Source organism: Cynoglossus semilaevis, chromosome 1 (genome assembly GCF_000523025.1).
Source record: "Cynoglossus semilaevis isolate Cse_v1.0 chromosome 1, Cse_v1.0, whole genome shotgun sequence".
Lineage (NCBI taxonomy): Eukaryota > Metazoa > Chordata > Actinopteri > Pleuronectiformes > Cynoglossidae > Cynoglossus > Cynoglossus semilaevis.
In genome coordinates this window covers 17,969,308-17,993,974 of record NC_024307.1, presented here as the reverse complement: position 1 = coordinate 17,993,974, position 24,667 = coordinate 17,969,308, and the positions used below count along the sequence as shown (strand labels likewise).

Sequence of the window (24,667 nt, the reverse complement as noted above, 5' to 3'; positions counted from 1 at the left end):
CTGAGTGTCCTCCACAAACTGACACAACTCCTGCCACATGTTTACACTTTGGGCTGATTTATGCAGCCCAGAGCATGCCACGTCTGACCGCAGCTACTCTAACCTAAACACAACCCTCCTGCTGAGCCCACTTTGGTCCTTGTATGGACCCGCTGTTTACCCAGCAGCCATCAGTCTGACTCTGACTAGATGCAGGCGACACCAACTCCCACCCTGGTCTGGCTTGGTCTGTTCTAGTCTAAAAAAAGACTGATGACCTGATGAAGACGAATGTGTTGCTAATCACCCAAGACTCCAGGACTGAAGACTAAGACCAAAGGGGAGGGTGGTCTGCAAGGAGGGTGGATGTTGGTGTACTCCAGGTTATCTCCAGAACCACTCTGTCATCTGTGTTTACACCTCAGCTCTTCAGCAGACAAGAAGGTCGACAACACAAGAGAGACTGTGACAGGCCTGAAGACAAACACGTCTTCTGAGTTTCTGAGGTTTTTTTTTTTTTTTTTTTTTTTTCAAATCTTAGAATACAAACCTAAAATGTAATTTAAACACTGTCACTTTATGTGTGTGTGTGTGTGCGTGATTTTTACCTTTCTGGGAGAATTTTGAATAATTTAAATAACTGAACACTTAACTGGATTTGTCTTAGAGCAGTGTTGGTCTTTTACACAGATCTGAAAACAAACAAAGAGCTGCACAAACATGAGATGAATATATGGATGTACAAAATAAAGAAATATGTAGTAATAGATTTAACTGATGTTGAAGTCAGTAAATTCAGGCCTGTTAATAATGTTGACAAAGTGCTGCTTGTTATTGAAGGAAATTAGTTTGTATCTTTGTAGCTCTGCATCTTTGTATATTTGCGTTCGTCTGTGTTATGTCTGATGCAGTCTTTAGTTGCAGCCACCACTGATGTTTCAGTAATAATCAACTGTAAACAATCTTCAATCTCATCAGGTTCCATTCTTATCAAACGAGTGACTGAGTGGTGGAGGGACAGACAGACGGAGGATGGAGGGCGGAGCGATGATGGTGAGTCTGCTTCTGTGCAAAATTAAAAACTGACTTCTTTATTTTTCTCACATAACATGTGAGATCTGTTAAGAAAAGAAATGTCCTCAGTCCTCTGATGCTCTGTTCCCTCTCAATAATAAACTGTTCACTTTATTTACACAAAGGCAAATATTAATATAATCAGTCCAAAACAGCCAACATCATGGCGCTAGTTTTTTTTTTTTCCCCATGTGTGCATTTTAAATACAATATTTTTAAATTATATTCAAGGATCTGACCTTCTTTCAGGAATTCAGACTTTTACCCTGTCAAATCTTCTCCTCCTCCACTTCTTTACATTCATGGTCCACAGTCTTTACACCACCTCCGTCTCAAACATCACTCAGCTGTTGAGCGTAGCTGCCTGTTCCTGCTTCTTCTCTTTAGCCTTCTCCTTCCCCACCAGCTTCTCCTCCTTCTGCAGCATCACCATGATGTCAGCCACCTGGGAGGTGGAAATGTCGATGTCCTCCTTATCGATCAGTTCCACTACCTGACATAAAAGGAGAGGTGAATTAATTCTTTTTTATATTTGAATATTCAAATATAGAGTGTGATGGCTGTGGACTAAAAACCATGTTTCTCTGTTCTTAGTGATCAACAACTGTGAGCATGGCCCTGTTCTTTAAACCAATCTAAGAAGAACATCCAAACTCAGGTGAGGCTGTCGTTCTTCACAGGACTCTGTGTGCAGCCCTTGTCTTAATACACCAAGGTTCATGAAACTCAGTGAACTCACTTTGATGACGTCATCAATGTCAACCTTCCCATCCTTGTTGTCGTCCAGGGCCTCGGCGATGCTGAGCAGCTTGTGTTCAGGAATATTCTGGATCTGCTTCATGATGCCAATGAGCTCGTCGATGCTGATGAGGTTCTCCCTGAAGGTGTAGAACAGACTGAATACAGGAAACAGTTACCAGAATTGGCAGTGGTGTAAAATGTGGTGGAGAAGTCAGAGATCAATGTGCTTCATTCAAGGTTCCCAGATCACCAATCAACATTTTAGTCATTTGTTGGTTCACAACAGATTAAAGATTGGGAGGGGGGAGCAGTAATTGGGGTGAATTTCACAAAAGACAAAAATTGTCCAGTGTTTGAAATCATGCTGAAATGATGCCATGCAACACAATCCAATTTCAGGTTTCTTTCATGTGGTGTTCCTTAAAAAGTCTTACATTTTGAAGCGGTTCATACCGAAGCTTTAGTTTGTACTAAGAATGAACTGCTCTCTTGTTGTGGTAGATTTTTGTTTCACGCAAAAAAAAGTAACACAGCCTGGATATTAGGACAGTGATGCCTTTACTTCCCTGGTAAAAGTAAGACTCCACTATCCTTACTTGTCGTGTTTAATACTGCTTATCATACCTTGAGCCACTTGGTGATGAAGCTAAAAGATGAATGAAAACTTAGTCTGAGTAATAACACCAGAGCTGATGTATCTCAGCTAAGTCAGAAGGATTTTCACTGTTTTTCCACATGGTGAACACACTACAGTTTTCACACTTCTAGTTTTTAGTTCTGAAGGTCTGTCTGGTGTCTAATGATTCAAGTGTTTGGGCTACAATAGTTTTATTAATGCCAGTCAGTGATGATGGGGGGGGGGTAAAATCAAAGGATAGCTGACACTAATGATGAACTACTGTTATCATGTTAGTACAGGGGGAGCAAACAACTGCGAGTTTACCACGGCTTGAACTCTTACCTTGCAGCGTCACTAGGTTTAGTAAGGAACAATCTGAAACATGTCATCCAGAAGTTGGATTAGAGGCTGCGTTTGATCTGGGTGACTTTATAATTTTACTTTCTGGGAAAACCTGTTGTTTGTTTATCTCCACCACCATTTTACAATGAAAGGGATGATGATAAGGATAAGGATACATTCAATGAATATGTAAAAAAAAATAAAAAAAATAAAACGAAAAAAAAGTTTGAATTTAAAGTTAAAGTACAAGATAAATACAGGCATATTTGACTAAATCACTATTAAAGTGTAACATCATGTTCCTCACATACCCAACAGGGGGCGTGCTTCCACTGTCTATCTGCCCATCGAGGATTGTCTTGTCCTTCTCCAGCTCCAGGATGATCTTGTCCATGCGCCCAATCATCCGTTTGACCCTCTTAGAGAGACGCTGACTGGCCTTGGACTCCTCCAACGTCTTCTCCTGTCCACTCTTGGACAGCTCCTTCTTTATTTCTTCCAGATCCTAGAAAAAGAAACATGGTCAAAACATCAATAAAACACCCTGATGAAACGAAATAATCACACACACATTTCTTGTGCAGAGACAACAAATCAAAGCACCTCGCTGTATTCCTGGACATCGTCCTTCAGCTCCTCCAACTCCTCTTTTTCAAGGGTCAGCAGCTTCTTCTGCTCCTTCAGTTTGGTGCAGGCGTCACTCAACATGTCAATCTCCTCTTTGGTGATCTCCTCGCTCTGAATCACAAACACACAGCTGAACAGATCTTCTCCGACAGATAGAGTCACTTCAGTTATAAATCATTTCTATAGTGTATATTTTGGCCAATCTTTAGCTTATCCTCAGCCATACTTTTGGAACCGTTTGTTTCATCTTTGTGGGGAAGACCTTTGAACATAGCATTTATTTATTCTTGTCTCTTCCTTTGGGCAATCTTTGATCTTTTTAACTCTTTTGCAACTTGTCATTTCATTTTATTCCCTTTCTGGCATGTGGAGCCAATTCAAGCAGTACATCTGAGAGCGTGCAGTTACTCTTCTTATATTTATTTTTCTCTTTAGGTCAGCTAACTCTTGCACTCCTGTTGGTTAGAGATGGGTGGAGGCTGTGGGCCACTGGTGGAACATTCAGGCCTTTCACTATAAACTACATTCCCAGAAACTTTCACAAACTCTGTCATCGATGTCAGATTCATGCTCCTCACAAAGGCAAAACGAACCAAAAACATAAATGATACAGAGAGAAGCCCGAGTTCAGAAGCCCTCTGAACTTCCCACATACATTAAAGCAGTGAAAAGGTTACTTCTTCCAACACAGACCACATGTTTGTTCCACATAAACCCAGGGGAGTGGAGCTAGAACACTGAACACTGGGTTAAGAAGGAGCTGAAAGTCTCCATGGGCTAAAACAGAGGAAGGGAATTCTGTGGTGCTACGGAGGTTCAACCTCAGGAAAAAAAGGTCCAGGATGTGTCAGTGACGTCACCTCAGTGGATCGACAAGGACCAGGAGAAAACAAGTCAGTGGAAATGTGGGTTAAACAGGGTTGGGTAAAAGAAGTCACAGGTGTTAGGAGCCTCTCCTGTCTTTGAGGTCTACGTGTTTAAGATACGCTACAAAAATTTAACTCCAGCTGTTAAACCACCTCTGTGATTGGTCGGTTTTCTGTTCTCTAATTTGTCTGCTCTTTATTCTGTTTGTGGTCGTATCTGCAGCCGGATGTCACTGTGACTCATATCTTTAATGTACAACATACTGTTTTTTTTCTCTCAATTTAATCTGAGTTGTACTTTTATCTTAATCTGTTGTTTACTTTACTGTCTGGTGGGCAGATTCTCGGTGGATAGTATAGATTTAATCTAATGTAAAATCTAACCACTGATTTTTATTAATCTGAGTCTTAATAGCCCTAATGTGTCAAATGGAAGTAGACTTAAAAGTCAGGCGCCCACACTGTTTAACCCACATCTGTTTTCTCAGAGAAGGACAAAAGGAGAGAAAAATAGACTTGTGTTTTTGTGGGGAGAAAAACAACTGTGGGTGAGTGTCATAAAGGGAGAGTTTGGATTAAAAAGCTGACCTGGAAGCACAGGAATGTCTGCCACTGTTGGAACTGTGCAGTATAGAAGACAAACAAGTGATAAAACAAAAACCCTGTGGCAATCAATCCTCCTGCAAATGGCTCGGATGTTTAGCCTCCTGCAGTAAACAATGAGGCAGCTAGGTGGCACTCATGTCACAGAATCACAAAGGCTATGACTTAACAAATAACATTTTTGTTTTTACAAAAGATCTCTGGTGTTCAAATTGTTAATTTCATTAATAAATATCTACTAGGGTGGACTTTGATGTTTGAAAATATTTCATTAATAAATATCTACTAGGGTGCAGCACGTCGGCTAATATTTCCTTGTCAAATTACTATTTTATCAAAGGATTTTAGTAATGGAGATTAATTGTTATTTCACACTCTGGAGTTCCCTTCAGATACTGCAGAGGTGTAAATATTATTAGCTGCTGAAAAGTTTTTGATTCCTTTTCTGATGATGTTACAGACTCCACATGTGTAGCTGTTGTTACCTTGACAGCCTCTATGACTGGAGCTGTGTCCTTCAGTGTTTCAACATCAGCCTGTGCCTCACTCTGCTTCATCCTCTCTGTTTCCAGCTCCAGCTCCAGCTCCTGCAGCAACACACACACACACACACACACACACACACACACACACCAGAACAACAGAGTGAATAACGGCTCTACGACAACAGAGAACAAACGTCACTGAGGTTTTTTTTTTTCCCGCGGCTTCATTCAATTTGCTTGTCACCTTGGCAAACTTCTCAGCAGCATCGGCCAACTTCTCCATCTCTCGTTCCTTGTTGTCCTGCTGTATGGCAGCCTCTTCCTGGAGCGTCGTCTCCACTTTGGTCTTGTTGTCCACTTTGGAGAGCTCTATCTCTGCCACCTTCAGCTGGGCCTCCTTTGTCTGGAGAGAAGAAATTAGTGACCACCACAGCCTCAGACCGTTAATCATAATCAAAATTAAAATAATATCAATACAAACCCCTGTTTTGTAAACCTTAGCTGAGGCTGGCGTTCATGTTATAATGAAAGATTCCATTCATATGTTTACGTACCACCATCTCAGGCAGCGTCTGCAGGGTTGTCTTCAACTGGTCGGCTGGAGACAGAGTATCAGGCAGGTACATGGCTCGTGACAGTAGCAGCAGAGAGGTGGGGATCTGCTGGTTCAGATGCAGCTCCAACCACTGACATCACACAGAACACAGGGAATGGCTTGAAACGTCTTGCATAATTACACTGACACACAAAACTACACTTCTACAAAATCATTTATCTAACATGAGGGGTGTTGTTTGTTTGCTACATTTCACACTCATTTCAGTAACAATAGGCAAATAGCTCATTTACAGATGCTGCTCTTCATCCATGTTAACCCCTCCTCCTCCTCCTCTGCAGCTTGTGAGTGTTTACCTGGCTGAGCTGCTCTCTCAGTCGTTCCTCTGTGACCCCCAGTGACCTCATCCCTCTGACACGACAGGCAGTCTGCACCTCGTTCACGTTCAGACTCTCCACTCCCTCTTCTGCAATCAGCTGGGTAGACAGATGTTCAATTGTATCCAAATTACAGAGAGGAACTTTTTAAAAGTACCGTACTTGGATCAACAGTAAAAGTTTTTACCTTGTCGTCAGCTCGGATCGTTCTCAGCTTCATGATGAGCTGGAAACGCAGGAAGTTGTTTGTACCGATGGACTGGAGCTCCAGGAGGCGACAGAGAGCCACCAGCTGAGGCCGAGTCAGGTTATCCAGAGTCAGCTCATCCTCAAACAGTTTGGAGAATTTGATGATCTGCTCGTTACTGGGACGTTCCCCAGAGTCTCTGATCTGTCATAATAGAAAGGTATGGTTATTTCACATCAACCGTGAATTTTTTTTTTTAATTTGAGCAGAAGGACTTTAATTTTGTTGTTGTTGTCATCTGTTTCTGTCTTTATCTAAACTTTTAAGCAGTTACCAGGCCTGAACCTTCAGAAATAACCAGAACTTTGATGTGATTATCTTCTAGTTCTTCATGCATCACAGTTCTTTACAAACACATGATATTATGACGACAGTTCAGGTAAGACCACACAAAATCTACTTTTCATACTTAAATTCAGGTTGGAAAGCATAAATGTTTACACATTTATGAAAGCGTCCACATGCACAGAATTGTAAAACCCTAACCCTAACCAAAAATTTGTGAAAATTACAAATTTACAATAATTTGTTTTACATTTTGCTCTAAATTCTTTGAGATATTTTGGTTTGTTCTAACAATCTTGTCATGTTGTGTAAACATTTTAAATTTAGCTTCATTAAGCTGTTGATTTTAGATAAATTTCAAGATTTCAAAAAACATACTCCGCCCAGTTGTCAACTGAATGACCTGGATGACCTACACAGACATGAATTGGATATAAATTCAGATGTACTGGAATTGAATGTTGATATATGAGCTAGGAATTTAGAAACATGTAAAAGCTAAAATTGTTTTATCTGAAACAGATAGTTTATCATTTACATATATTAAAAATGTGCATTAATGATCTATTACAGTTATTGTTCCTTCAACGCCAGTTCAGTCGTAGTATCAAAACCAATCCACCCCAAAACAGACATTTCACTATTGATACCAGGAGATGGCAGCATTTAGTTGTTTTTATTAGTTTTCTCTTGGTACGAGCAGACGTTGTCACTCACCATTTGGAAGAAGGTAGAGAACTCTTCAGTCTCGTTGCCCTGCGAAGCTTTGTTTCGCAGCGCGATCTCCTCTATGGTGTCCTGTAAGAACTTTGCCATTTCCAGTTTGACCCTCAGCTCCTTTTTCAGTCTCTCCTCCTGTAAATTACGTCACATTACCAATTAACAACAATATGTGATGAAGACTGAAATATATTTGATGTCTGTAAGATGGATCTTGAAACACTATTATTAAAAAAATATGAATTGTTGCCAAATATAGTCTTTGATTACCACTACTACTAATCAGTACAGTTCTAGTTTTCTTATTAACAGATAATTAATCCACATGGACAGCACCGGTTTTCCACCTCATCCAAACATTTGTATGTTTATATTTTCTAAAATAATAACAACAATTACCACAAGTACTGTATATTTAACACATTTCATATTATAATGAACGGCATTTTGTACATGCATCTGTGTATATGAGACAATGAAACCGTAGAAACTCTAGTATATTCTTTAGCTTAGGTCACGGTCAAATGTAAACAGTGCGAAACAACAGCCAATGACTGATTTTGTCCTTGAGATTAGACTGCAATTAGGATTACAACTGGCCGGGCTGGTACTGTAATCTCTTCACCAGGACTTCAGGGTAAAGTTCACGTGAAGGATGACAACTCAAATGAAAGTGGATTTATTTGAGATAATAGGCTGAGATGTTTTGTAAATCCCCATAAATGGGGAAATTAATCATTGTTGTGGTTTATTTAAAAACATTTGTGCAACATATTGCAGCTTCATTACCTTCTTGGACTGGGTCTCAAATGTGGACGGCAGCATATTGGGGAAGAGTTTGAGGACAACAGGCAGCAGGAACTCCATGAAGGGAACGATGATGAAGACCAGGAAGGGAACGAGTCTGAAGACATCTGCACAAGTTCTGAGAAACTGAGGAGCAAGTGGAGGAAAGCGGTGTTGAAATTCTCACAGGTTCTAATATATATTCCTGATTGACAACAACCTCAGGAGAGGGGAAACGTTTGGGAAAAGGTTTGTTGAAGCAAACTCATCCATACAGCAACAAAACCATTCACAACACACTACACAAACAGACCAAAGGTCAACTTCAAACGTGCTCATCAACCCTAAGGTCTATCTTCAGTAGTCATTCTTTTTTTTAATGATGTCGTGGACAATTCAAATGTCCTCACTGTGGGACTAATGGAGACACTAGGCTCTCTGGACCGAACCTGTAGCAGGAAGAGACTGATATGAAGGACAGGGGGCACAGACACCACTGTCTGACTGTGGCTTACCGACCTTCCAGGATGGACAATCCCAGGCAGCCGTTTGGAGAAACGGGCAAAAACAGGAGTCCCCTTTTCTCAGGCCTGTCCACCTGTTTGTCAGAGGACCAGTAGGGTGAAGGGTTTAGGCCAGTGTGAGTGAAAGGGCCTTTGTCCACAGCTCTATTGACATGTATATGATCTCCCAGAGAACCACATCAAAAGAAAAGCGGGGGGGGGCACAGATTAAAATAGAAGGAGCCTTAAACGGAGGCCACATTTTTGTAAGTGAATATGAAAGGAGGGGATTAAGGAGGCACAGTCATGCCTGCTTAGAATAATGGAGTGTAGATGGGTTTGGGACATGTGCTCCCGGGGAGTCAGATGCATTAGAAAAGGTGCAGATGGGTTGGATGGAGGGTGTTGGTTTATCACTATTACCATCAGCAGCAGCAGCTCTGACAGTTTCTAAGGTCTAACATCACTGACAGTGTGAATATCCAGGCTGTTTTAAGTGAATGCAAACGCAACATAAAGTAAATAAAAGTTAGCCCAAAATTAGCTCATTGTCTGGTAGTTAACACGAGGAAAAGAAAAACACCAAATATAATTGTTTCTCCTACTCAAATCAGTGATTCATTCTGAGTCACTGAATCTGTTTACATTTGGTTTAAAACCTTTGGAAAAAGAATCTGCTTCCTTTGTTAACATAATCCACATTGCAATGGAAAGTTTGTCCACTCCCAGTAACAGTAGTGAAAAGGCGGAGACTTTAGGAAGAAATTTAATATTTCTGGTAAACTTTGACCATATATGGAACCGTACATTTGAGCTGAGACAGGATAATAAGAGAGCACCACCTTCACCAGCAGCTGACAGTGTTTTCAATATGACTCAGATGGTTAAACCAGATCTGGTTCAAGGATCAGGGCTGTGACTGAGCAGGGATCATAGTCTGAGAACACAGACATCTTCTTCTTTTACTCAGTAACTTCATCCACGGCTGCTCAACACTAATGGGATCAATTATAGGTTCGAGCTTCACAGACTGGCGGCTGTTAAATCTCCACTCACTCTGTGTTGCCTCATTCATACTGAGTAGTAGCTCTGATATAAACAGCTCACCAACTTCCTCTATTACCACTAACCAAAGAAAGGAACTCAACATACATGACCCCAAGACACTTCTGACTGCAGAGGGTCCTTGACTTACATTGGAGTTCTGTTTCTACGATGCAACGTAACTCTATTTTCGCTGCAAGACAAAACTCTCTGGAGTTTTCTCTATGGAGTACAACTGGCAAATGTAAACAAAGCTTTCGTTTTTTCTAAGGAAAGTGAACTACTTGGGGCAGTGGTGGCTTAGTGGTTAAGGAAAGCTTCAGGTTCGAGTCCACCTACTGCCAAGGTACCACTGAGGTGCTCTGTCATGGCTCCGTCTCCACTCACTGCTCCCTGGTTCTTAAAGCTGCCACTGTTCACTTTGGTGATGGGTTAAAAACAGAGGGCACAGTTGGTTGTGTGCAGTGGTGAACTGTGTCACTTTCCTTCCTTCTTTTCCTACTTGTCACTGTGACACAGCTCACCACTGCACACAACCAAATGTGACCACTGCTTTTAACCCATCACCAAAGTGAACAGTGGGCCACAGGTAACGTCATAGGTCAAGGATGTTCTAAACCAAGGACCCCCTGTAAGTGTATCTCAATGTAAACAGACTTGATTTCTACAGAACCACATATTCACAAATATGTCCCTTGTAGTCCCCGCAGTCCTCACCTGTCTCCGCTCTCTTCGGGAGAGCACGTTTCCGTGCAGTACCCTCCACAACATCCGCCCTGCGATGGTGGTGTCCAACCAGAGCAGCCTGAAACCATGGTAGTAATGTTTGATTTCATCCACAACCTTTTGTCCCAGAGTCCTTTTCACAGGTTCCACATCCAGAGTTGGACTGTAGACCGGTCCTCCTTCCTCCAGCTTCTTCTTGTCTTTTAATGACCGCAGGGACTTCTCCACCTTGGAATCATCCCACCTGGTCCTTGATGTGTGTATCCACCTGACACCTGCAATATCCTGTGGTTGTGCAATTGTCCAACGAGTCCATGTTGTGATGGCAGGGTACAGTGAAGGTGGAGGCCTCAGCAGGAGGGAGCAGTACAGACGCTGTGAGACCCCACACCTATGGTTGAGACTGATGTGTTCTTCTGACACTGGTCGGACTGGTCTGGATGGGAGGACAGGAGACAAAGAGTCCGAGGTGAAAACGCGGTAAGAGGACGTTCAGAATGCAAAGATTAAAGCATGGATTCTCAAGGTGGGTGTGTGGGCTGCTGTTAGGAGGCAAGGTAGGTATGTGATGGTGGTTTGGATTGTTATTTTTACCCCAGGAACTAGTACTAGAAGAAACTCAGTGAGCTGAATGTTTCCATTTTGTTCTGTGTTTTCAGGTTTTTACCTAAATGCTAACTTTTTACTTTTTAATGTAAAATGTTTTTCTATCATTTATTTTTTCTGAAGACAGTGCTGGTGTCCACTAGTTCCACCTACTCGTGGCTGGAGTGTCTGAGTGCTGTGCAGCTGAAACAGGCACCGTTCTGCAGTTCACCTAAAAGACAGAAAATTTCACCAGGTTAATTCAAGGAACAAACAAATTCCACACACAAGGACTGAAGCTAACAATTTAATTTAACCACTAACTCACAGGATTCATTTTAGGTCTTGTGTGAACATTTGCTATTTCCTCTTTGCAATGATTTCTCAAAGTCATTAATATACTGTCTGCTTCTGTAAAAACAAAATACCAACACAGTGTCTTCATGTATTTTGTCTTCTATGTCATAACAATATTCTAAGTCTCTTGAGGCACACAACAGGGGCCACTATCTAATCCTGCTCACGTGCAGAGAGAGGGAGGGAGAGAGAGAGAGAGAGAGAGAGAGAGAGAGAGGGTGGAGTGGTCAGATTAACTGGACCAATAATCACACAGCATATGGTTACTAGCTCCACCCTCTCCCTGCTCATCACATGACTGGCTGGACTGAATCCAACAGGGCCCAGAGAAATGTGACAGGAGAGGATGAAGCAGAGTTCACTGGAACAAAGTCACCTTTGTGACCTTAGAGGCCAACCCACAGGAGGACAAAGCGAAATCACTGGAAATACAATAGATAACTTGAACTTTGACTTCTTTATAACTGACCTGAACTGTACAAACAGTCCAACACTACAACAGTGTGTCCTCTGTAGGAGGTTTGGTCTTTGCACAGATATAATTATTTTATCAAAATCTGTTCAATGTTGCCATGGATTTTTAAGAAATGGTGCAGAATTTGACAATTATTTCAATATTTCATAGTCATTTAACAAGACGATATTTGTGTATGTTTGTTTGTGTGTATATATATATATAAATAATTGTATATATTTATATATATATATATACACATTATTATGTATATTTGGGTTTTGCTAGTTGTTGCTAGTGCTAAATTTACACTTTACATAAAACTGTATATTTCTGATTCAGGCTCATAATATCCAGTGTAAAACCAACCAGTTGCCAGTTTCAATACCTTATGCTGTACATGCCTAACATTCCCTCCCGGAAAAAAAAAATCAAAACAGACATTTTTGTAGTACTGGGGTCACTTTACACTGGTAAAGAGGGAATCATTTGGTTTTGACCCTAAAAGACCTTGGTCTGGTGCTGGGGGTTATGGGAAGTTCATGCTCTGCATGGCCAGCACCTTGCAGGAGTTTGCCAGGCTATAAAGAGTTAAAAATGGCAGTTTTATGACACTTCCTTTATTAGTCAAACCCCAGACCACGGCCTCCGGTCATTTCCTGTGAAGTGTCAAATCTGAGCTACTTCACACAGAGAAGAAAAAACTGGCCCGTGTGCAGGTAATTCAGGGCCATAGCCTGTACACTACTGTTTACATTAGAATAGTTTACATTTACGTTAGAATAGTTGCCCCTAATAACACTTTTGGACTTTCAAAAATCATAAATGACATTAACTAAAAAATATGAGCATGAGACAGAATTCACAAATGTATCTTGTTTGTGGAATTATGCCTATCAGCTGCACTGTATGAAGATCTTAATTAAAAAAAAACTGAAAAAAAGTAAACAAAAGCCAGACTTCAGGTCTGTAGATGTAAGGATGCCAAAATATATTCTGTAAGTTAATGGGAAATAAGCTTTGTTTTATTAAAGGTGAACACTTTAGTATATAATAAGTGTGAGCAGTGTGAACAAAGGAGACTTAATAATCGCTCTTTACAGCTTTCTTTAAATATAACACTTTATCTGCAGATAACACAAAACACATGCAAATTCACTGTCTTAGCAGTTACTGTGCTCCATATACTTATCTACAGGGTAAGATAAGGCTCTAATTGGTCCTGACCTTTTACTGACAAAGGCTGTGGTCAATGTTCAGCAGTCATCTCAAGACTGTGAACAAACCCAGTCAAAGATTACCTTGAACATTAAAAGCTGTGATTATAATTAGCTTTATTTTCAAGTGTTCAGGGAGATATTCCATGACTGTGATTGTTTAAACTATAAATAATGAAGTTTGCACCACAGTAGCATAATGTCATCACGCAGATACAAACACCTAATGCAGAAATACATTTTACCAATATCTACTATCTGATCGTAATGACGTTAAAAGAAGTACTGACCTTTCCACGTGTAATCTCTGTGTACTATCTGATCCCTAAATCACGTCTTCCACAAAGAGATAAATCCTACTTGTGATCCTGTTATCTTTTTCTTACTGTTTAAATGAACCAATTGTGTTACAAACACGTATGCTTTTCTGTACCTCTCTCTATAACTGGGTTGTGACTGTGAATAATAATATTAATAACAGTAAAATGACACATCAACAGAAATGTGCTGATTGCCACTAATCTATGAACCTTAGGCCACTGAAATACACAGATTTGGTGAATAAAAACCTGACCTGACCAGAAAGACTTATATACAATTATAAATATAAGCACTGCAGGCAGCACTGAATGGACACATACGCCTCCTCCAGCATTATGTCAGCATAATAAGAAATGCTTTAACCCGTCAATGGAAAAGAGGGAAATCAACTGTGGTAGGAAAACTAGGTATTTAAACATGCTGTGTCTTATCGGTGCACAGATGGGTTTTCGTCGAAACAAAATTTGAAGATGCTAAACAAACAGGCCAAAAAGGCAGTTTCCCACGGAAACAGACATGCTGCAGTGTGAGGAGAACATGCAGCGCCCCCTGCTTTAAAACAAAACCCTGTTTGTCCTCAGATAACCTGCCTCCGACATAAGGTCAGTACCGATGCTGTTACTGCTGTTTCTTCAGGAATCAACACAGTGGCGATGGCTTCAAATGCTGAGTCATTTTAGGACATAACTACGTATAACATGTCATACGCCAACATTGACAGCAGGTGGCTGACGATTTACATCATAAATTAATGACTGGGTTGTTACAACAGCGTTATCCACAGTTAAAGCCGGTACAATGTCGGCATCTTTCTAGAAGTACAACAAAAATTATCCACCTGCCGATGTAGAAAAAACGAACCGCTACAGATGCTAAAGTGAAAAACTGTTTTAGCCTAGCGAACAAAATTAACTAAAAGCATATTTACCTTTTCTGAACTGGTTCTTTAGAGAGTGGGATGTTTTGGTGAAAGGTGTTCTGGACCTGGAGAAGAGGATTGAAGCCATGAGGAGTTTTTATTCAGTGTAACGCGTTTACACTTCGCACACAGCCGAGCCGACCGGTTAGCTTAGCCACCGTTTGTCTAAAGTATGTAAAATAAAATAAAAATAGCCCAGAAATTTAAACTGAACTGAGGTTAATGTAAATAAAGAAATATTAACAGGATACGACAAATTTATAACAGAATAGGGTAGGATTCGTCTCCATGTCCCACCGTGCCCTTCCCTGTTTCGCTAGATGACAGCTAACCCGGGTAGGCTCTCTCCCCTACTCTGTTTCTCTCTGTTAGTCTAGGTCTCTCTCTCTCTCTCTCTCTCTCACTCGAACCGCTGACAATGGCGTCGGCATGTTCGTTAAGCTAGCTTTAATGTGTCATAAAGAAAGACTTCCGGGAACTGAAATAAAATTAAAAAAATATAGAAACTACATACATACATACATACAACCGCTGAAAAAAAGGGACAAAGCCGAAAGAAAAAAATAGAAGAAACTACATACAATGAAATTAACCTGCAACACAAATTCACAAAATAGTGCGTCTTTAGCTTTAATCTAACTCATTTCTCTTAAAGTCCCATTAAATGTGTAAGATAAAATTTAATAAAAATTACAGAAATGTACATTTCTTTAGAAAATAAATTTGAACTATTTCCTCAATATATTTATTAAAGGCATAATTTACATTTACGAATATAAAATAACCAGATAGGTTGGTAATTGAAGTATTATTTTATCATTTTGTATTGTGATCATAAATGTTTATATAGAAATTCAGGTTGGTAAGGTAGTTACTCTTTTCGTCGATTTATACATCCCACTTTACCTTTAAAAATACATTTTAAACGTATGGTCGTCTGTGTTCAGATGGGTTGTCTAAATAGTTATGTTTAGCTCGAGATACGCTTTGATCAGTTGACTTATTTTTTTAAAGATCTGGTGGAATTTAGTTCTTGGTTCTACTCCTTTACCTCCTTATTTTTTAAAGATCTGGTGGTTCTTGGTTCTACTCCTTTACCTCCTTTCCTGGGGCGAGGTTTAACTAATTCTGTGCCGTTATTCAGTTTGTAATTCGATGTGTTTGTTCCACTTTTTTTCGTGTAGTGTACAGTAATATAGTTTGATTCGGTCCGAATCGGATGTGGGTGACTCACATCAGATACAGAACACACTACGGTTCCTCTTTTGAACGGACCGGCTGGATCTCCCTCTGAGAATTCGACCAATCGGTGTTGAGTATTTTTCGCGCTGGTCAGACGCACAGTTTGAGTTTCCCGCAAGCTTTAGGGGCTCTGAATGAAGCGCTGCGTTTACGGCATGAATACGGACATTTTCTCTCTTTAAACATCGATACAGGATTTAACAGGTATTTAAACGTGAGCACTGGTTATTTGTCTTTACGCTGATGTCAACTCTATTTTATCTGTGAACACACTTGTGCAAGCCGAAGACCATCTCAACAGCAGAGAAGCTGTTAGCATGTTAGCAATGCTAGTGTTAACTGTGTGACTTGTATTGGTTTTGGATGGTATTCTGGTTAGCCCATGCTAATACAGTGTTAGCCTTTCCTTGTTCTGACGAGCTGTCATGGCGCCTACGAATAAAACAGTATAGAAATATTTGAAAAAAAAATCTCATTATCTAACATATCCGGCTGACACCACATCCGGCTTTTGATAGGTGAGTTTGTGGTAATTTCACAGATGAACTCGCTCAAATGTTAAGTTTATTAAATTTAGTGTTAAGTTGGCGGCACCGTCTATTTGCTGGGACGTAGTGTAATGGCTGACTGTTGGACATATTCAGTCAACAGTGTGCGGCACGGGAACATGACGGGAAAACCCTTTTCTATCCTGCATCGTGTTGGCTTAATTTCCAGGATATAGTCGATACCCATTTTGTTCTTGACAGTAGTGTCGCGTCCCATTCATTAATACTACACTTAAATACAGCTCGGGTTCATCCTTGTTGTATTCAAGTGCTAAGTGGGAGTCAAGAGTGCAGGTAAGACAACCGGGAATTTCAGACGGTCAAACGAAGTGTGCACAAAAAGCCAGGGTTAAAATAATATATATTGGATGGACTTTTTGATACGTTTTACGAGAAATCACGGCTTTGCGTTAGTCCACTGACATTAACATAAAATGTCCGAACAGGCAATCCAAAGCGTGGACTAGTAGGGACAGCGCTGCTGCTAATGTGACTGAACTTAACACGGTATTTACAAATGCATTATGCCTGTATTTCGACTCCAGTATTGTGGGCTCAACTGCATTAGTTTCCGCGGTTTTCGTCAACGCTGATGCGGTGGTTACGCGGCTCTGTTCAGCCTCTCACTCATTGGACATTCACTGCATGCTGTAGTGGAAAAGGAAGAAGAGTCAGGCTCGGTGTATGAGCTCAGTCCACAGCCTGCCTTCTCCCGTCTTTTGCAGCTAGCTGCAGCTAAAAGCTAACAATCTCCACACAGGATAAAACAACTTAAAATAGTTGCGGTAAGAAGCTTTTTCCGACCTTCACATCGACTTTTTATGTGCACTGATTAATTTTGGCTTTGGTTGGTTTTAGGCCGAGTTCTTTCTTTGGAACAGGTCTGGATTCCAATGCTTTCTTCTAGTTGTATGGAGCTATTCATCAAAACGGGCAAACATTATATGACAGGTGCAGCTTCCTCTTATCCCTCCAGTGTCTATATGGAGCCATTTAGTAACACGATCACCGAGGATTCATATAATACAATAACATTTTTACAAGGAAGAGACTTGCAAACCGTTGATGATGTCATATGCCACAATTAGACCGGTTTAATGTGGAGTAGTCAGAGTGCACAATTTATTGTTTATGGCCATAATAATAATGGATGACTCAAAAGTTCTTGATTTATGACAGTTTTATCATAAATACCAGGACCGGTGACTTTTAATAATGTAGTTTTAGACAATTGTTCATCAAGTCATTAATTCATTCCGTGGTTTCTATTTATGACATGCCGTAACATATTTGCTGTAACATATGGTCGTTTTTTATTTGTCTTTTTCACTGTAATTGATCTGTAGATGGATCAAAGGAACATGAATCCCCACATTACGATGATTTCTGTAGGTCATGCTTCCTCTGCTCTCTTAAAGACTTGAATCTCATGTATGTAATTTATTATAAGTTGTAGCTCAATCAGTAAAATGACTTGACTTTGTGTCCACTGCAGCTCAGTGAACCTGGCGGGGGGAGGAGTGCAATGGATACTATAGGTAGCTCTCTACCTTCAATGCCTAAACCAGCCAACCCAATCAGCATGAAGCAGCCACCGGAGTCTATTGGTGTCCGAAAAGTCAGAGGGGACATCAGTAGTGACCCTGCTCTGCTGATGGACAAAGCTGCTGCGCAATTGGCCGCCACACTACAAGACGGTGTCCTACAGAAGATGGCGGGCCACAGTCACAACAACCAAAACCATGAAACACTCAAAGACCTCACTTCCAGGGTACTAAACGGTGACCAAGACCAGCTGCCAGAGCTCTGTGCTCTAGAACCACCTACACCCAAAGGTGCTGAAGCCCCTGCCACAAATGGAACACATCATCACAACTGCACTCCTCATCTTGAACCTGAGCTAAAGGTGACTGTACCACAGGTGGTCCAGCAGCCACAATTTGAACCATGCTGTGCAAATGAAACCAATTTGTCAACTGCCACTGAAGTTACTGTATCTGGACCTGACACAAGACAGGATGAGGATCAATGGAGGGGACTACAACTCAAACTCAAATCTCAACCAAACCTCAATCAGTCTGTGGAAACTCTGGAGAAAATGGAGCACTCTGACCACACAGACGCTGTGAAGGAAAACAACACAGCTGACGAGGTTTGCTGTTATTTTTATCATTTTAAGTCAGACCAAAACTGAGGTTAAGATAGATGGATAGATACAGTAGATCTAAGAAAGAAAGAACTTTATTAATCCCTCAAGAAATTATGGAGGGGACAACATGAAAAGCTAAGATTTAACAAGAAATTATGAAGGGGACAACATGAAAAGCTAAGATTTATTTTAACATAAAAGGAGGTGAAGGTTACATTGTGAGCCCAAAAACAATATAGAGAACTCAGAAAAATATTTAATATTTAAATATTTAATTGCTCAAAAGAGATTGAAAAATAATATTAACCAAAACCAAATTACTGCAGTCATATCCAGTGTAGCTACAGAATGTTTGAAAATATTAGTCATAAGGTAAGTAAAAGCCCAGAATTGCCATTAAGTTTCTGAAATGGACGAAATTACTAATTTAAAAAAAAGATGAATAGATAAATAAATACAAATTAAAAAGGATAAAATCATCACAAACTAAAATATATCTGACTATGCCAGAAATAAAAAAATAATTTTGATGAGATTAGGTTGATTTTATTGATCCCACACGAGGATCATTGTTGTGTTACAGCAACAAAGGGACTGAGGCCAGATTGTGCTATAAAAGCAAGATGTTTTAATGTAAAATAAATACAAATATAATGTACAATATAATACAAATATCTCAAAAAAGGTATTAAACACATTTTGAGAAAATATTTCTCAGAAACAGGATGTAGTGAAGGATATTCCAATGTGACCTTAACCATGAGATGAGAGAAAATTAAAAAAAAAAATCAAACTAAACACAGCTGACATTTTCCCAAATAAAGAACTGAATTAGCATAATCCCTAAATTAAACTGTCTGTGAATAAAGTCCAAACATCAGATTATAACCAGATGTTCAAACAAGTGGTGGTAAGTTGCGACATGTACAGATGTCGGAAAATGCGTGGAAATTAGTTTGTTCTTGTATCTTCTACAGCTTGATCTTTGTCAAGAGTTGACAGTGAAATCTGCAAGCAAGTCTTCTGCCCTGGTCTGTTTCTCTGTGGGTGATTTGGTCTGGACCAAAGTCTCAGGATACCCCTGGTGGCCATGTATGGTGACCACAGACCCAGAATTCAGCTCTCACTTCAAACCCAAACCCAAAGGTATTACATTACATTAGTCTTATTTGAAATTAAATTTATTAAATTGACCTAAGAAAGTCTTAAATATTGGGACTTTGGGAAAAAGGTATGTAAATAAATAATGTTTGTTTTTGTTTTGTTTTTAGCCCCCGGAAGTAGACCGGGCCTTCTATACCACGTGCAGTATTTTGGGGACGCCCCAGAGAGGGGCTACATCTTTGAGAAGAACATTGTGTTTTTCACTGGTGAGGATCAGTACCAGGAACTCAGTCAGCGCAACAGAAAGACTGCAAACTCCTACAGCATTCACAAAAAGGTAAATTTATTATTGTCTAGTTTAAACAAACCTCATTAAAAGGTGTTCTGCGAATGTGTTCAATGTGTTGTCTTTTATTAGAAATTTAAAAAATACAACAACAAAGATTTCACAACAAACAAAAGGTCGGAGTAAATAATTAAACTACCAACAGTGATTCTTGCTCCAACTCTGAAGACTTTTCAAATCTTTGAATCAAAGTTGAATTCCAGAGTTTAACAAACAGTGCATCTGTATTTTATGTACAGTATTTCCTCAGTGTTTGAAAGTAGTGATTCTCTGCTCCTGTGGGGGGTGCTCTATGGGCAGCTTCATATTCAACTCCATATTCATTTTTAACCTTGGATTCAGGAAATGATGATTTCCTCCACAGTTAACATCCAGTGACTTTAAAGCCTCTGTGCCTGTTCATATGAACATGACTTCTCACTTTAAGCACATTAACAGACTCATTGGATTCATGTCAGTCCTTTTGCTGATCACTTCATATTTTCTCCCACAGATAGCTCCGTCTGTTCCCCGTAAACTCAAAGCCCAGTGGAACATGGGCATCATTCAGGCTAAGGAGGCCCTCAACATGTCCCTTAACGAACGCATGGTAAACTTTAAGTTTGTGTACGATGAAGTAGGGCCTCATCTGAACCCACAAATCCTGGACAAGTTAAAGCCTGAGGAAGGCGTAGACATTCACCAGGACAGTGAGTCACGGCTCTGCGTGGATCCTCCTGCCCTGGCGGTAAGACCTGTCAACAAAGTATCTGCTGCTCTGAAGCAGCAGTATTCAGAACCAAACACAGATCTGTCCTAATGCAAAATTATATAAAAAAAAAAAAAGTCTACAGAGAAAAGTAAAAACCTTTATTCTCAGAAGGATATAGTAGTTAGTCTATTACTGTCAGTTTTAGCAACAAGTTCTTGATGTAAAATCATATGTTAAATCTATATAAATTATTAAATTTAATAATTATTGAAGAAATATTGTTAAAAACATTTCAGTTAAGTTAAGTCTTTTGGTGTTTTTTGCAGGTTCCTATCACCACTAATCTAGAAGATCAGTCCCAATCAGTGTTACCGCAGAAAAAAAAGAGAAACCCCAAACAGGTTCTACCTGCCAACCAGACAGCGTGGAGAAGTAAAAAGTCGGCCACAGATGTCTCCAGTGGCACTGTGAAGAAAAGGAGGTCAAAGCTGATTCCCTCTGCAGATGAAGCCTCAGCCTCAGGTTCAGGTTGGTTGATTCATAAAGCCCGTTAAGTAAATTAAAACTTAACATGTGATAAATGTGGTTTATTCTAAGTTGATTAAACCACATTTCCATTCATCAATGAATTATCTACTACGTATTCCCTTTTGGAGCCACGGGGGGGCGCTAGAACCAATCCCAGCTATCTATGGCAAGGGCAGGGAACACCCTGGACAATTAGCCAATCTATCGCAGGGCCACATATAGGAACAAAAAAAAAAAAATTCACACTCTATTGTCAATTAGTATCCGATTAGCCTACTCTTCTGTTAAGCATGTTTTTGGGCTGTAAGAGGAAACCAAAGTGCCTGGAGGGAACCCACGCACACACTGGGAGAAATATGTCCATACAGAAAGCTCAACTGGGAATGAAAACTTCCGCACTAAGCTGTTACACTGACTGTAGCCTCAATACTTCATACTTTAAACCAGAATCATGTACATGAAAATTAGTCATTATTGCTATAAGGGCAGTCTACGTTCCACATCAGTGAGACACGTGGAGGGTTCATTGTCTTCAAATATTCCAAATTGTGGGTCACTACCATAACCTAAAGCTAAACTAAATAAATGTGCATTTTATTCATTTTTTTCCCTCTTTTCCAGTGAAGAGGAAGACCATTTCCAAAAGGCAGCTAACAGATACAGCAGATGACAAGGATCAGCAGCCAAAGAAGAGACGCAGAGTAAACAAAGATGCAGGGAAACAGGTAAGTTTATTCTGGCTCGGACGTCACATCCTCAACTGAAATCTACACAGTATGTGCTTATGGAATAACCACTAGCAGTTAGGGAATACTGTGTCTTTAATTTGTCTCCAAAACGTTAGCAGATACTTCTTTATCTCTGTGTTGTTAAATCAAGTATTTCCCATGTTTTTTTTAGACATCAACTTTAGAAGAAACAGAAAAACGAAGGAGACCGAAGAAAAGTGATGGGGTGGAAGTGAAAGAAAAAAAGAGAAGACAGAGAAAGCCCAAAGATCCTGTCACTGGTAAAATATATATTTATATACATTTTATAGTTGAAATGTTGATGCAGCAATTTTCAACACTTTTAATGTTGTGACAGATGACGGAGGAGCAGAGAAACCAAAGAGAAGAAGGAAAAGGAAGCAGGAAGGAGAGAAGCAGGTCACGCCTGCTAAAGTAAAAAAGAGAAGGTCCTCACCATGTTCTGATCCTGAGGTGAGAGAACATTATAGTTTGGTCATGTCCACACACTGAAGTAGCTTGTAGTAGAACGATTATGGACATTAAGCAAGTTATAAGTGGTCTGAGAAAATGTTTTTAAAATGAAAGACTTTTTATTCTATAATCAGTTGAAGTTTCCCATACAAGGATGTTAACAAGTGACAACAAATATTGTTGATTGATAATAATGTCACTAATTTTAAGTAATTACAAAGCCTCTGCCAATTGGATGTGTACTTTCATCTTGTCACACTAATGTCTTGTCTCTTATTAGCCGTCCTTTGTGTGATTATAAAGCCTGACCTGTTTGTTTCAGGTCTCTGGCGGTGAGAGTCGTCCCGATTCTCCCAGTGACAGCTTAGATGGGACGAAGAAAGGAGAAAGAAAAAAAGAGTTTGTCTGTCAGGTACTTTTGCTTGATTTCTCACAATATGCTTCATAGAAGTAGTGAATTAAATAAAGTTCTTCATTCAGTCAGAAAACTGCTCCTCGTGTTAAGTCCTGCTGTAGAAATTAAGTGATTATTTGCATTTATGTTTTACTGTACTTTTTTTGGCACCTGTTCAGAAACTAAAGTAGAACCGATTTATAAATGTTAATTAGTAGGTGTAACTTAAATGATGTCATAACTTTCAAATAACAGATGCTCTTGATGTTATGTTCCCATTTTTTTGATGGAAATCTAAACACTTTCCACAAAACTCCGCTAAGTTTTGAGGAGTTGTGATTTCTGGCTCTGTTGATTTGTTCAAAACGTTAAATTGTGAGATTGATCACGATTAAAAATGTAACTGTTGCACTACTTTTTTTCAGATACATTTTTAGAAATTACCTCACATGACTCTGACACACTAAACTATTGGGCCATTGGTGGTTTTTCCACTTTTAATATTTATACCTTATTATTTTTTTCATTTATGTGTCTTTGGTTCCTTGTTATTTGACAACCTTTTGGCCTTTCTTTTTCTTTTGTTTAGATTTGTGAGCAGACTGGTGAGGACTTGGTTCCCTGTGAAGGTCAGTGCTGTGGTATGTTCCACCTCCACTGTCTGGGTCTGTCCTTGAAACCTGAAGACAAGCTGCTGTGTCTGGAGTGCAACACAGGTCAGAAGTCTAGATTTGATCCACACAACAACCACTTTCAGATGATTATATTATTCTTATATATTAGTGTTTCGTGTGTGTTGAAGTTCTGACATTTAAATATTTAACAACAAAAATGTCCCTACTTGTCTCTCAGGAATTCACTCCTGCTTCATTTGTAAGCAGTCAGAGGGAAAGGTTCGCCGCTGCCACGTCCCACACTGTGGCAAGTTTTATCACGAGGCGTGTGTTGGCCTCAACCCTCTCACTGTGTTTGACAACAAAGGTTTCCGCTGCCCACTGCACACTTGCCTGAGCTGCCACTATGGTGGCCGCACCAAGCACAAGGCCAGCAAAGGTGAGGAGGAGGTGACTAGTTGTTCTGTATGTGGTAGAACATATTCTGTTCTGCAGGTTATCTATCTATGGACATGCTTCTATGTCTGACATTTTTTTGTTTTTTTTCTTCCTTTCATGTCGCAGGAAGGTTAATGCGTTGTCTTCGCTGCCCGGTGGCATATCATGTTGGTGATCTATGCGTGGCTGCAGGCAGTGAAACGGTCACCAACACAGCCATTGTCTGTACCAACCATTTCAATGCCAAGAAGGGCTACAGTCACCACAGTCATGTCAACGTCAGCTGGTGTTTTGTCTGCTCTAAAGGTTGGTTTCCACCTCTTTTTTTTTATTCAGTAGTTGAGACAGTCTGTGCCTCCATCAACAGCCTCCAACTGACGGAAGCTGCATTTATTGTCTAGACATTTTTGAAATGATGAAGCTACAGTTGCTTAGAAACATCTGTCCTCTAATTAAACATTGAGACATGTCTCTCAATGTTTAGTTGATGAGTGTTTAGTAGTTGTTCCCAACTGCACACACATTGTTGCCATTGTTGATGGTTTTCATTGCTTTCCTGTTCCAGGAGGTCAGCTGCTCTGCTGTGAGTCCTGTCCGGCAGCCTTTCACCCGGATTGCCTCAACATTTCAATGCCTGATGGGAGTTGGTTCTGCAATGACTGCAGGGCGGGAAAGAAACCCAAATATCGGGACATCATGTGGGTTAAACTAGGAACATACAGGTGAACATGAGAATAACTTTTCTCTTTTTTTTTTTACTTTTATAATAATTTCAAAATAAATTTCTTTCTTATAAATAAATTTGTTTCTTATCCTGCTGCTGCTTCTTCTTTCTCCTCCTACTCAGATGGTGGCCTGCAGAAATCTACCATCCTCGAAACATCCCCACCAACATCCAGCACCTTCGCCACGAGATCGGAGAGTTTCCTGTCTTCTTTTTCGGCTCCAAGGATTATTTCTGGACACACCAAGGTCGAG

The 24,667-nt window shown here is 40.0% G+C and overlaps 2 protein-coding genes across 11 annotated transcripts in view; one reads left to right on the top strand and one right to left on the bottom strand.

Annotated features, from left to right (window-relative positions):
* Positions 1 to 246: 246 nt before the first annotated feature.
* letm1 (leucine zipper-EF-hand containing transmembrane protein 1) lies at positions 247 to 14,823 on the bottom strand. 7 transcript variants are annotated; one of them, XM_025055534.1, is made up of 16 exons: positions 14,443 to 14,823; positions 11,340 to 11,397; positions 10,572 to 11,016; positions 8,311 to 8,454; positions 7,519 to 7,656; positions 6,457 to 6,660; positions 6,249 to 6,368; positions 5,891 to 6,022; positions 5,581 to 5,739; positions 5,337 to 5,438; positions 4,837 to 4,869; positions 3,359 to 3,493; positions 3,067 to 3,260; positions 2,756 to 2,788; positions 1,793 to 1,949; positions 247 to 1,546 (listed from the first exon to the last, which is right to left on the bottom strand). In XM_025055534.1, the coding sequence occupies exons 1-16, from the start codon at positions 14,519 to 14,521 to the stop codon at positions 1,397 to 1,399; spliced, it is 2,283 nt and encodes a 760-aa protein (XP_024911302.1). In that variant the 5' UTR covers positions 14,522 to 14,823; the 3' UTR covers positions 247 to 1,396. The 7 variants fall into 7 exon arrangements, with proteins under 7 accessions (XP_024911302.1, XP_024911306.1, XP_024911312.1 ...); XM_025055538.1 differs by having other exon boundaries at positions 1,793 to 1,931; XM_025055544.1 differs by lacking the exon at positions 2,756 to 2,788.
* A 715-nt stretch (positions 14,824 to 15,538) lies between these two features.
* Positions 15,539 to 24,667, top strand: part of nsd2 (nuclear receptor binding SET domain protein 2) — a 14,650-nt gene continuing 5,521 nt past the window's right edge. The window contains exons 1-15 of one of the 4 annotated variants that reach the window (XM_025055244.1): positions 15,539 to 15,879; positions 17,719 to 18,375; positions 19,350 to 19,518; positions 19,644 to 19,813; positions 20,316 to 20,549; positions 20,840 to 21,041; positions 21,663 to 21,766; positions 21,942 to 22,050; positions 22,128 to 22,243; positions 22,566 to 22,655; positions 23,227 to 23,353; positions 23,490 to 23,690; positions 23,816 to 23,995; positions 24,255 to 24,411; positions 24,537 to 24,667. The exon at positions 24,537 to 24,667 is cut by the window's right edge and continues 135 nt beyond it. In XM_025055244.1, coding sequence (XP_024911012.1) covers positions 17,749 to 18,375; positions 19,350 to 19,518; positions 19,644 to 19,813; positions 20,316 to 20,549; positions 20,840 to 21,041; positions 21,663 to 21,766; positions 21,942 to 22,050; positions 22,128 to 22,243; positions 22,566 to 22,655; positions 23,227 to 23,353; positions 23,490 to 23,690; positions 23,816 to 23,995; positions 24,255 to 24,411; positions 24,537 to 24,667 — 2,617 coding nt within the window. In that variant the 5' untranslated portion in view covers positions 15,539 to 15,879; positions 17,719 to 17,748. Of the gene's footprint in view, positions 15,880 to 15,916; positions 16,194 to 16,271; positions 17,009 to 17,431; positions 17,612 to 17,718; positions 18,376 to 19,349; positions 19,519 to 19,643; positions 19,814 to 20,315; positions 20,550 to 20,839; positions 21,042 to 21,662; positions 21,767 to 21,941; positions 22,051 to 22,127; positions 22,244 to 22,565; positions 22,656 to 23,226; positions 23,354 to 23,489; positions 23,691 to 23,815; positions 23,996 to 24,254; positions 24,412 to 24,536 lie in introns of those variants that run through there. The other 3 variants (XM_025055257.1, XM_025055250.1, XM_025055240.1) reach the window with 3 other exon arrangements.

Excerpts from the sequence above, each read along its gene's own strand:
- letm1 (XM_025055534.1), bottom strand. The coding sequence starts at position 14,521 with ATGGCTTCAATCCTCTTCTCCAGGTCCAGAACACCTTTCACCAAAACA. Across the intron at positions 6,661-7,518 it reads TCTCTACCTTCTTCCAAATG|ATCAGAGACTCTGGGGAACG; the intron begins GTGAGTGACAAC and ends CTATTATGACAG. Across the intron at positions 6,369-6,456 it reads CGATCCGAGCTGACGACAAG|CTGATTGCAGAAGAGGGAGT; the intron begins GTAAAAACTTTT and ends CTGTCTACCCAG.